This window comes from Ostrinia nubilalis, chromosome 14 (assembly GCF_963855985.1).
Source record: "Ostrinia nubilalis chromosome 14, ilOstNubi1.1, whole genome shotgun sequence".
NCBI classification, from domain to species: domain Eukaryota; kingdom Metazoa; phylum Arthropoda; class Insecta; order Lepidoptera; family Crambidae; genus Ostrinia; species Ostrinia nubilalis.
In genome coordinates this window covers 9,838,396-9,851,597 of record NC_087101.1, presented here as the reverse complement: position 1 = coordinate 9,851,597, position 13,202 = coordinate 9,838,396, and the positions used below count along the sequence as shown (strand labels likewise).

General features: G+C 40.0%; 1 protein-coding gene across 1 annotated transcript in view; it reads right to left on the bottom strand.

Annotated features, from left to right (window-relative positions):
• Positions 1-13,202, bottom strand: part of LOC135078267 (uncharacterized) — a 156,558-nt gene that overhangs the window by 10,554 nt on the left and 132,802 nt on the right. The window contains exons 9-16 of the mRNA XM_063972866.1: positions 9,680-9,872; positions 5,997-6,224; positions 5,788-5,954; positions 5,109-5,279; positions 2,320-2,437; positions 1,966-2,063; positions 1,566-1,683; positions 949-1,110 (exon numbers count right to left, since the gene is read on the bottom strand). Of these exons, the coding sequence (XP_063828936.1) occupies positions 949-1,110; positions 1,566-1,683; positions 1,966-2,063; positions 2,320-2,437; positions 5,109-5,279; positions 5,788-5,954; positions 5,997-6,224; positions 9,680-9,872 (1,255 nt within the window). The remainder of the gene's footprint in view (positions 1-948; positions 1,111-1,565; positions 1,684-1,965; positions 2,064-2,319; positions 2,438-5,108; positions 5,280-5,787; positions 5,955-5,996; positions 6,225-9,679; positions 9,873-13,202) is intronic.

Here is a 13,202-nt window from a genome sequence, read left to right as displayed (position 1 = left end):
TGAGAGAGCGCGCACGTATACCGCTACGGCACTGTGTATTGTGCTACGAACGTAGTAAGTACGCACGCACAGCTTTCATTCGGCATTCATTCAACTAAGCGCGTAGTGCTACGATATTTTATAGTGCTACGGACGTAGTGCGCCCCATGTTTGCTATACATTTTGAGCTAAATGATGTCGTAGTCTAAGCGCGCGCACGTATAGTGCTACGACACTTTATACTGCTACGAGTACATGACTATACTTACTTAAAAGTGTTTCTTCTCGCGTTGTGAATAATGCGGCGCGAATATAATGCTCTGTTCTGTGCCTGTCGATAAAAAAGAATTATTTGTGTCAGCAACTCACCGAGCTCCCTGCACGGGATGTAGACGTCGTCCTCAGGGTCGTAGTCGAAGTGCGCGCGCACGTGCAGCACGCGGTGCGGCGGCGGCGGGCGCGGCGCGCGCGCTCGCGGCGCCAGCACCACGCTCAGCGTGCCCGTCAGCGCGCCCAGGAGTTGACACACTTCGTGCACCGTTAATATACTAACCTCCATACTAGTCAGTCACCATCCAAGAAATGAACACGTCGTCCTCCGCATCGTAGACTCGTAGTAAGAGCATACGCACGCTACTATAGACTACGTTTGTATAGTGCTACGACTAAAGCTTTCAGTCGGTATTCAACTAAACATCGTCGTAATTAAAGGGTGCGCAAAGCGCTACGATATTTTATAGTGCTACGCGTAGTACGCCCCATGTTTGCAACATAATAATATTATTTCGAACCGAACGATGTCGTAGTATAAGCTCACGCACGTTAGCGCTACGACGCTTTATACTGCTACGAGTACATACTTACCCACGATTAGTGCTACGCATAGTTTTTTCTAGCGTTGCGTCTAATGTGGCGCGTATAGAATGCTCCTTGTGTCTCTGTTTGTGTCTTTTGATCTTTACAACTCACCGAGCTCCCTGCAAGGGATGTAGACGTCGTCCTCGGGGTCGTAGTCGAAGTGCGCGCGCACGTGCAGCACGCGGTGCGGCGGCGGCGGGCGCGGCGCGCGCGCTCGCGGCGCCAGCACCACGCTCAGCGTGCCTGTCAGCGCGCCCAAGAGTTGGCAAACCTCTTGCATCGTAGACTCGTAGTGAGAGAGCGCGCACGTATAACGCTACGACACTGTGTATTGTGCTACGAACGTAGTGAGTACGCACTCACAGCTTTCATTCGGCATTCATTCATCTTAGCGCGTAGCGCTACCATATTTTATAGTGCTACGGACGTAGTGCGCCCCATGTTTGCTATACATTTGAGCTGAACGATGTCGTAGTATTAGCTCGCGCACGTTAGCGCTACGACACTTTATACTGCTACGAGTACATACTTACCCACGATTAGTGCTACGCATAGTTTCTTCTAGCGTTGCGTCTAATGTGACGCGTATAGAATGTTCCTTGTGTCTCTGTTTGTGTCTTTTGATCTTTACAACTCACCGAGCTCCCTGCAAGGGATGTAGACGTCGTCCTCGGGGTCGTAGTCAAAGTGCGCGCGCACGTGCAGCACGCGGTGCGGCGGCGGCGGGCGCGGCGCGCGCGCTCGCGGCGCCAGCACTACGCTCAGCGTGCCCGTCAGCGCGCCCAGGAGCTGACATACCTCGTGCACTGACTTCCCTCGCATGGCTAGACCGTTTACTTCTAGCAACTGTGAAAATTGATGTGAAAAGTTAGAATAAGTCGGTGAATTACTAAACGTAATGGTCGAGTTTCATTGGAAGTCAAACTATTGAAACTAGCTGTGGAGGAGTTGCAGTGGTGGGAAAGAGAGGCGCGATTAGTCTCGGTTTGTGGCATGGTAATAGCGCTTCTAAATTTACTAACTTTACCAAGTACAAATCACTGATGAGATGAATAAATTTATTTATTAATGTATAGGTTTGAATATAGGGCTACGGCGATGTTAGTTGTCATGACAATTACAACGTACCTCGTCTCCTTCGTGTAACAGCCCCGACTTCTCCGCGATGCCTCCTCTCACTATCCTACCGATAACAACTGCTTCTCCTTCATTTCTTACTGTAGCACCTGAAATTGGAAACAAATATGTCAAATAAATAACCTAGGTAAGTATAATGTTATAAAAATATATCGGCCATTTATCTTTGCTATTCAACCAGGAAATGCAACCAGCATACTTATTCGCCTCGCGGACAAAACTTTACTGTCGTAAGTTTTTAGTCAGTTTTTGACATGTAAAATTTGTAAGAACACGACGGATTCATTAACTGGCTGACATTAAGTATTATTTACTTGGAAACTAGAGGATAATTTTAATACTCACCAAGTGGTTCGTTAGTCTTTTCAATTTTAATAATTTTGATGTTTTCGCTGGGGTCGTCCGGCGAGTGCGCGGTTAAAGCTTTATCGTTCTCTCCTTTGTGATTATAGTTATTTCCAGTCTGAAACAATACAATATTGATTAAATACCACGAAGTATACAATCCATGAACATCATTGAACATTCACCATACAAACACATTTTATAAATTACAAATGATATTAAATTAAGCTACTCAGAAAATACAACCGAAAATTATTTCGTTAAGTAAAAGCTGCGATGCGCATTGTCCATATTAAATTACATTATTTAATTTAATATGAAGCACCATTTCTGCTTTCCGATCAAACATTCTTAGTTTTCGTTAATTAATCTGAGAATTGATTAAAATCAAATGCATCGGAAAAGGTGCTGAAAATTTTTCTCGAATTTCTGAAAACTGTTTGTTATGTAAGAAAAATTGGTATTTCGCAAGTAATTTGACATCGTAAGCATGAAACTGTGTTGAGACAGAAAATATGTTACTTATTGTATGTTTTTAGGATTTTTGGATAACATCATATAATGTTGTTTCCTGTCCTGCAGGCCTCCGTCTTTGCAAAAACACATTTCAAAAGAATTTTAGTGGAATACCATAGTAGAGTCATGTACATTGAGCATGTCAACCTACAAAAATTTCCTCAACCGATTTTTGAAACTTATACTAAACGCTTAAAGCTCATAATGTCATTGGCTCTACTTTATCCGCCGACCATTACCCACTCTCGCTGTATAATGTCGGAGGTACCCTAGATTCACGTCTTTTAAGTGTAGTACTTTCTGGTCTAAATACAGGCAAACATCGCAGTGCAAATGTTATGCTAATGCTATGATAATTCGTGCCAAATCCAAACGAATACCCGGGGAAATGATTTAAGGTGACAACACACTTGGCTACGCTAAACGAACTGAAATTCACTAATTTTAGAAGTCTTTAAAATTGCATGCAATGTTATCTATCCGTGTCACACGGGGGAATCGGCTGAAGAAGTAAGGGTTTGGCCAAAAATAATCCCACAAATGTAAGCTTCGTTTGATGTTCAGTACTTAATACGCTTCGTGCTGGCTAATAGTTAAAGTTATCTATTTTATTAGGGTCCTCGCAAAATTCTTTCAGCAGACACAAGAGTGTCTCCACCTTTACGCGGAAGGTCCGAGACGATTTAACTTGGCGAGGGCCGGCGCAATCGCTTAGTCAGAAATTACGTCGTAATTATTCCCAAATTATTCCAAAACTTCGACGGTTATTAAGATTCATGACGATTAATAATTTGTTTGTCCTACAGTACGCATTAAACGTAGGAAAAATTTAAGGTTTATTCTGGAATAGAAAATAATGCCGCCATTTTCATCAATCGTGAATGAAATGTAGAGTACATACTTATTTACATATTATCTACTAAATACATAGTTACTACTAGACGAGTGCAAATCGTTTTAACTAAAGTCAATATAGATTTAACATGTGGACCCACAATATTATTATTAATCTTATCAGTTTGATAAACATATTATTATGTAGCGTCATACAAATATGTAAAAGAGCAAGAATTTATTGATTACAGTGAGTCAGAATTATTAATTAATAATAATAGATACTTCAAACTAAGGTTAAACTATAAAACATATATGTGCATTTAGCAACAATGTTTACATTATGTTTTCATTAGCATGTGAGTAGGTAATAACTATTATGTTTTGTTTTATGATATCTGTATGTACGATATTGCTATATTAATTTATAATAATAGGTTAATGCATGAATTTGATTATAATTATCTCTGCTATTGACGTCGTCTCTCTTTTCGACTTGGAGAAGTATTTAGATAGTTATCATTAACATGAGGTAGGAGCTATCCTGAGGACTGCAAAACCAAGTTTCGTCTTTCTTCCATAAGTTTACTGGTTAAGTCAGAGATCGTTATGGTTCTTTTACATGGTGACTTGTCTTTCAACAGTTTTTTTTTCGGACGAACTGTGCCGATAGCCGTGAGTGGCTTTCTCAGCTTCACCGGGCAATAGATGAGCGCAGTGGCTCTCAACCTCAAAATTTAAGCAACGAGCCTAAGGGCGCCCCCAGTGAGGTTCAGACCTCGGCCTAGGGCGTTGTTGGGGGACGGTTACCTCACATACGTATGTTTGGGGAGAGAAGCGGCCTGGCACGTGCCGATACCGCGAGAAAAACATAGATCGGTTGGTGTGAAGTGCTAGTTTTTGTCTTTTAGTCTTTACTAGCTTTCCGCCCGCGGCTTCGCCCGCGTGGAATTTTGTCTGTCACAGAAAAACTTTATCGCGCGCGTCCCTGTTTCAAAAACCGGGATAAAAACTATCCTATGTTCTTTCCCGGGACTCAAACTATCTCTATGCCAAATTTCATCAAAATCGGTTGCGAGGTTTAAGCGGGAAAGCGTAACAGACAGACAGACAGACAGAGTTACTTTTGCATTTATAATATTACTAGCTTTCCGCCCGCGGCTTCGCCCGCGTGGAATTTTGTCTGTCACAGAAAAACTTTATCGCGCGCGTCCCTGTTTCAAAAACCGGGATAAAAACTATCCTATGTTCTTTCCCGGGACTCAAACTATCTCTATGCCAAATTTCATCAAAATCGGTTGCGAGGTTTAAGCGGGAAAGCGTAACAGACAGACAGACAGACAGACAGACAGACAGAGTTACTTTCGCATTTATAATATTAGTTGGGATTATATATTATATTATATTATATTATATTATATAGTTGGGATTGTACTGACCTTATGCCTCTTCCCCCTGTTGAAGGACGCGGGGTCAAGCAGCGCGGCGGCCTGGTCGTGCGCCTGGATCAGGCTCTCCAGCTCCAGCCCGCCCAGGATCGAGAGCAGTTCCGCTGCTATCGCAGACTTCTCGCCGCCTGACGATGTCTGCACGTCCAATACGTCCATGCACTGTGTGTGGGCAGAAGGAAAGGATTTGATAGCTAATTCAGTTTTAATTGAACTTCACTGGTTGGGTTTTTATCGGCGGTCAAATTGTGGATCCTAGCTACACAAGATTTGCAGCGGTGGGAACGAGAGGTGAGAATAGTCTTGTAGCTGAAACAGTTTTAAGTTGCGTTTTCTGAAAGTCAAGACTTTACTTGAAAGTATCTGATGAAAAATTGGCCATGACACGTTTTACAAAATCTTAGAAACTAAACCATTTCGTTGACTCTAGAATTCGTCCTTTAAGCGATTCGTAATTAAAATAGTCGTCGTCCAATTTCAATTTTAAAGGCCCTGCTCTCAAATTTTAAATTGTAAGGGCCCTTGCTAGCGAAAATACTCTGAAAGTATAGTATAGCCTGATGACACGCTAATACCTGCAGCAGTCTCTTTACTGTCTGTTTCTTTTTGGACCAACGAGAGCGCATTCGTCTTCCCAAGATTTTACGGTTACCACAATATGGATACTCACGTCTTTCAGCCTATCCGTGGCCCGGTGCGTGTGTGGAGTACTGAGCCCGCTTCTTTTATGCCTGACAGCGGTAAGTACTGCTGATCTCGTGGCCAACGCAGTCCTTAGAGCTGGACACAGCAGCGTTCCTGCTGCACTGGCCACTCTCGCTGCTAGGGCGGTCTCATCTATTCAAAAATGACTCTATGTAGCTACCACAGTATGGATACTCACGTCTTTCAGCCTATCCGTGGCCCGATGCGTGTGTGGAGTACTGAGCCCGCTTCTTTTATGCCTGACAGCGGTGAGTACTGCTGATCTCGTGGCCAGGGCAGTCCTTAGAGCTGGACACAGCAGCGTTCCTGCTGCGCTGGCCACCCTCGCTGCTAGGGCGGTCTCCCCACTCGCGCCCAACGCCTTTTGCACCCTCGAGAGCGCTGCGCATACTTCTTGATAATCTGGAATAAATATATATAATGTAATTTCAACTCTTCAAATCAACATGATGATGATTTAGGCTGAGTGATTTTTATATGGAGATTGACAGATTTTTAACGTTTGCTACAATCAAAGTAAGATGGTGCAACCCAGCCATATTTATATCCAAGACTTTTCCAACAGGCTCCTTCCTTTTCCCTGTAGCGCGGCGTATGAAAATGTGACGTAGGTAGGTACTTGTATGTTTTGTTCAGTGAGAAAAATGGGACTAACTTGTGTAGAGTCGTTGTAAATCAATGTCTTTCAATTGATTCAATGTTGAATTTCGATTATCAATCTAATAGATGCTTTTATTTTGGTTGTCCAGCAGCCAGTAGGACCCAGTAGATAAATAATAGAGTACGATATCTCAACACGACGAATTAAACTACACAAATTGAAAAACATAAATTCAGCACATCGCATTTCAGCCCAAGAATTTACTGCAGATTAAACGACAAACTAGATCACGACGTCAAAAGCAGATTGCTTGCTATGCGCCGGTATGCGAGACATAGTTCCCCAAACACAATTTAGTTTACTAGCGAAGAGCCTAGTGTCTCACGCGAGACATATTAGATAACCTGAGCCTTAGAAGCTCGCTAGGGATAAATGAGAGGATTTTCAAATGTGCTTTTAGGTAGTAAACCTTTTGGCTGTAGCCCTTGAGCTAGTTTTGGGTGGGTGAAACATCGCTGTAGCCGCAAAATTATAATATTTTGTGTTGGTATTAAGCTTTCTGGTAATGGGTTTGAAGTCTCAAAGTGGTTTTGAGTGTAGAAAAATAATGTTTACTTTTATGAACGAGAAAAAATTTAGGCTGAGTTGCACCACGTAACTTTAACCGTAACTATAACGATAACCGGTGTATTTTGTATGGAGTTTGACAGATTTTTGACGTTTGTCAAGTAAGATGGTGCATTCCAGCCTTAGTCAGTTTGTTATCCCAATCATCCTGTTATCCAAATTATACCTAAATATTCTGTATTTTAAAATAATTAACAAAGCCGACGACAACCATAATCGTTATAACGTAAGATAATAAAGCTCATGAAATTGAATCAAGCACCTGTTCCTTATTAGCAGTGGCTTACCCGACCTTAAATGAGGGACTTGAAACCATGTGCTTCTTAATTATGAAATAACTCCGCGTAAAGACTCTTTTCCTGGGAAATTAGATATGACGACGCTCATAAACGTTGCGGTGGATTTAAAGTTCATTTCAGCTAATGAAGGCATTCACCCTGCTCCAATTATTACAGTCTAATATTAACCATGCAGTAGAGGTGAGAATAGCTCGATCAGGAAAAAAGGCTAAATAAATTGTTGAGCAACTTAAAATAAATCAGAATAATTAACACTCCACTGGCCTAGCTAGAGTCAGCTCAATTCAGAGGTGAGACCCGAAAAATAAAGGTTAAAATTACAAAAAAATTGGTGTAATGATTCCGACTGTAATTCCATTACTTGGTAGGTACAATAACGATTTGGAACTTCTTTTAACACGATATTATGCCATCTCAAATTCCTATAGCTGGTCATAAGCCTGTCACCAGGTTGTTGAAGTACCGGGATATTATCGTCATTAATGTAGAATAAATTCCTGCGGGAATTTATAAACTCATTTCCAATCTACGTGCAGCGCTACGAACGCTAATGAACGAGCCTTTGAATATTTTATCGATTAAACATGGGCTGTCGATAGTTCAGCACCACTAGTCTCGACTCTCGACGAGTGAACTGGAACTAACCTGCCCGCGTTTTCACTGCCAATTTATAGCACAACTGGCTGAGGGAAATGCAGTAACTTCTTAGCTTGTAAAGAGGTCACTCCTGTATTCTTAGTGAGAATTTTATGTATGTAGTTACTTGAGAGAAAATTAGCTGCTCACAATCTTACGTACGATTGAATGAAGTGTGTAAATCTTCCATACCCAATTTCTGTTTTTATCGCACAGACGACAGCATATTGAGCTAAACACTATCTGTGTTAGCTTAAATGCTTAACTTTTGCAGTTGTCTCTAGTTCTCTATATTGGAAAAAAGACTATGAAAATGAATTCAGAAAATATTTCTCAAAGGATCTCTGGGTTATTTTATCTGCTACGTAAGCAATTATTGAACCTACTATCATGTAACCCTATTATCGGTGCGGAATATCGGACTATATCACGTCCAAGCCTACTATGAGAGGAGGGCCGGCAGAGGCGTTGACATTTTAGCATATTATAGCATATACAGGGTGTTAGGTAAATGGGTATATGAGCCGACACTAGCCCATGTTAACATGGGCATATAAATGGTATGGTGAAGTCAGAAATTTGATAACATGATTTTATTTTTTTTAATTTTCATACAAAATAAATTTTATAAAATCCGATTTGTATGAAAATGAAAATAATTAAAATGAAGATATCAATTTTCTGACTTCACCATACCATTTATATGACCATGTTAACATGGGCTAGTGTCGGCTCATATACCCATTTACCTAACACCCTGTATACGACGTTAACATAATCTATTGACATAGTGTCGGGTTTCCGCGGGCAGGCGCTTTAGAGCGGTCTATCTTCGTCACTTGTCAGCACATAATATAGGGATATTGACCGTCAGTTATGTGCTTGGCTAAATGCTGAACGCTCAGGAGCTAAGGGTCTTGTCTTTGATCGTGGCGATTTAAGGTAACTTTGATGTAAGTAGCTATAGGATATTGGGGCTTTATTGCTCGCTACCTGTTTAACTACTCGTACTAAAAATGTAACGTATAAAGTATCGATTCTAAGTGCTGTACCAACTTTTTATTCGACGAGTTCATTTTTGCTGGCGGACATTCTATCTATGTACCTAGTTCTAATCAAGTATTATTTCAATCTTTTTCGGCAAATGTGTGCAAATCATTGGGACCTCACCCCCACATTTCAGGATACTTATAAGTGGGTATTAATATTTTTGCGTTCGTTTATCGATAAAATAGCACAAGCCTACATCTAAACTAATAATAAGTTTTTATAAATGCTATTGAGCCAGATTCATAGAAGTTCTAAATACACGCGACCAATCCCAATTCTCGGAACTTCGATTCCGTTCCAACAGCATTTTATACGTAGGCAGGTAGTAGGTGTATGAACTCAAAGTGATCTACGTAAAATAAATTTAGTGTAGATAGGTAATAACAAATATTTCTTACTTTGTACACTTGTGCGTTTTCATATTGTGCAATCTGAACTTTATAGATGCTGTGAAAGTTCAAAGTCCCGAAGGTGCTTAAAACAGTCTTTATGATCTTATTAAAAAGAGGCTGGAAATGGTGACTGTGTTTCTTGCACTGCTTCATCTCAGCATTGGCCATTGTTCCGAAGCAGTGGTAGGGTTAAAGTAATACTTGGGATCTGTGAAAACGCTTTTTAGAAGCTTTCATTCACTTTGTACTCACCAACAAGGGCGTATAACTGCACGGAATCGTCGCTGACGTCGTCCTCGTAAGCATCGTTGACGAACGCGGTGCCCGACGATGGTGGTGTGGACTCCAGCGCTTGCAGCTTGTTGGAACCTCGGAGCGACGTTCTGAGGAACTCATTCTGGGCTGCGATCCGGTCTTCTGCTTCTTTGCGCCTTCTGAGCTGCTCCTGGGGACAAAAGTGGAAAAAATATTAGAAACGAGAACAGCGTTAAAATACTTGAAGAATACTGTAAGGATTAATAGCGATGTTAGAGAATAGAGTACGGTGTAACATGTAAAAGAACCTGTCGGTAATTAGTATCTATATGCCTCACTCTACATAATCATTATTATGGCAATTATTTTGTTAATCCATGAAATACCATAGGCAAAGAATTCTAAGGGCAGGAATGAGTTAAATTAATATTAATATAACAGACTTCTCTATTAGCTAAATCTTAATTAACTCTCTGGTACATACTTGAGGCGTAAAGTCTATACAATCGGTAAGCTTACAACGACTCTAGAGATTTAGTGCTGAAAATAAGTTAAGACAATATTACTTCATTTCGTAAACTTCTTTTTATACTACAAAAGATAAGACCAATTTGCGTTGCGCGGGGAAATGAAGGCACAAGACGGCGACTTCGAGCGGATATTTTTCTGGCGATAAGCGCATCTCTCGGATTTGATGGTGCATCTCACGATAACAAAGGCTTTCTTTTATGTTAAACAAGGTCACGATTTATCTTTGTTTCTCTATTTTTGGGAAAATATGGTTATAAAAGAGACTGTGCATGTGAAGACACTGGTTAGTTAGACACTAGGATAGGTATGTTAATTTCAGAATAGTTTTTATTAGAGTCAATATTACTGAATGTCTGAACAAAATTGAGAAACCAAAATCAAAAATTTATTTCGCTACTAAACAACATTACTATTGGAATAATAAGTTAGTTTAAACGTTCAGATTCAGAAGATTAACGCTGAACCGCTTCGAAAACTTCATTTTAAACTCCAATATTTGACTTCTGCTAGCGAATTTATAACGAGCAGGCAGTTAGTAATAAAACTGAAAAATGTGTAGCTCTACGAATAAGATCTAGCCCAGAAACTACTGCGATATTCCTATCTGCAGATACATATCAGAGATTTGTAGCTACACGGAGATATTTTTAAGAATATTTTATACCCGTTCTAAATGGAACGATTCTCTTTGCTTTCAGATAGTAAAGTCTAGAATTTATTATGTATTAAGTTAGATGAAATCGTTACACGGCCCAGTTTCACAAGTGCTTTGGATTTGAATCAAGGGCACTGAGTCAAGAACAGATTTATGTGTTGTTATCTTGTGTACATCACCTTAAAATGAATAAGTGGTCAGTTTAAAACGATAACTGTACTAACAACTACACATAACTGATCACTTACCATGTACTGGCAATACATAAGCCTTATCATTTTTGTTGCAATCAAAACCTATTTCAAGGTCATAAGATGTCACGGTATTTCATTTCAATTCCGTTTCATGCTTGCGTTTTTTATCTAAGATGATGAACACGTTTATAAATATCATGCAAATTGATTAAAATATGGTTTTTCTTCATTTGAAATTCGTAAAGTTAGACTTTATTTCATCATAGGTATCTCAAGAGGATTCATGCGTAAACGCAATATGTGAATAACGGTGATAAAATAGCTATTTGTTATATTATGGTTTTATATACAAATGCGTTGGTACACGATAGACAGAAACTATTCGCACCTTTTACCAAACCATTTTGTTCCATCGTAACTTTTCATGATGTTCTATTCTCATATTTTTAGAGTTTGTTTACTTTTGGGTATTTCTCATCGCCACGGTTCTCATCGTCACCTTCGTGGCGAATTTTATTTCTAACTTATTTCAACTTTTTGTAAACAAAAATTGTAGCGCTTGATGTGAAGATTGTATTCTCAGTAAATCAGTCAAATAGTGAGTCTCGTTTGGAAGCTTTAACGTATTGAATATTTTGATGCCACGAAAGTGATTCTGTACTTCACAGCAATATTTTTTTCAAACTTTACTACTGTAAATGAATGACTCTTAAGTGTTTATAAAACATATATTTGGTCTTATTTTCATAGATAAATAGTAATAACATAATATAAATAAGTACCTACTTAAATACAAGATAAAATTTTACCGATTACGTCACCTACTAAGTTACAAGATTCTTCGCAATTGGTTATAAGGGTGACACTGGTGGCATTCTCAAATGCTAAAGAAGCAAAAAACGGATTATCAGTACCTACCTCAATAAAAAAAGAACTCTAACTGATTATCAGTCCCTCAACAAAAATATATTTTTTATTTAGGCCAGAGGGCCTCGTATTTTTGTTGTACAACTTTTAACTCAAACTTCAGATTAAATCTAACTTACAAACAAATACACAGTCACATATACAGACATACATACAGTCATACAGACAGACAACAAAAATACGAGGCCCTTATTTATTTATTGATGTACTGATCTCTACTTACCACGTATAATTTATTAGTTATTGAGATATTGTAAAAACAAACACCAGTCACTATATTTTAAAACTAGCGGCCGCCCGCGACTTCGTACGCGTGGACCTCGTTTTACTCCATTAGGGGTGGAGTTTCGTAAAATCCGCTCTTAGCATCTATAGCGCATACATTTTAAATTTAAACTCTCTTATTTTAAACACATAGGACTTTCAGTCTTTCATAATATAATAATAATAAATAATATAATTTTCCGGTACGCGGCCTCCATTCCAGAACCATTCTGCGCCATCGGCCATCAGTTCTGCATACTATGTGCCCGCCCTGCCCATTGCCACTTCAGCTTGCTAATCCGTCGGGCTATGTCATCGACTTTGGTTCGTTTACGGATCTCCTCATTTCTGATTCGATCTCGCAAAGAAACACCAAGCATAGCCCTCTCCAAAGCACGCTGTGTAACTGAGCTTCTGTATAAGGCCTATAGTGAGAGGCCACGTTTCCGAGCCATAAGTTATCACTGGTAACACACATTGGTTATACACTCTAGTCTTCAGGCATTGAGGTATTTTGGACGAAAAGATGTTGCGTAGTTTCCCGAACGCTGCCCAGCCGAGTTGTATTCGACGATTGACCTCCTTCTCGAAATTGGACCTACCTAGCTGGATCGTTTGTCCGAGGTAGACATACCTACTTGTCGACAATCTCGAGAATTGAGCTCCCAACTGAAACTGGGTAGGGCGCAACATGGACATTCGACATAAGTTTCGTTTTGTCCATGTTCATCCTCAGGCCTACCTGTTGGGAAAATCGATTAAGGTCTTCGAGCATTGTGCCAAGATCTTCCAACGATTCTGGCATGACCAAAATCGTCGGCAAACCGATGTGTACACAGTACCACAGTGTACCGAACAGTATATGTACACTTCCACAATATCTAGAGATCATAGTGAGCATACATTTTAACTTTCAAGTCTCTTACTTTAAAAACCGAGGACTGCAATA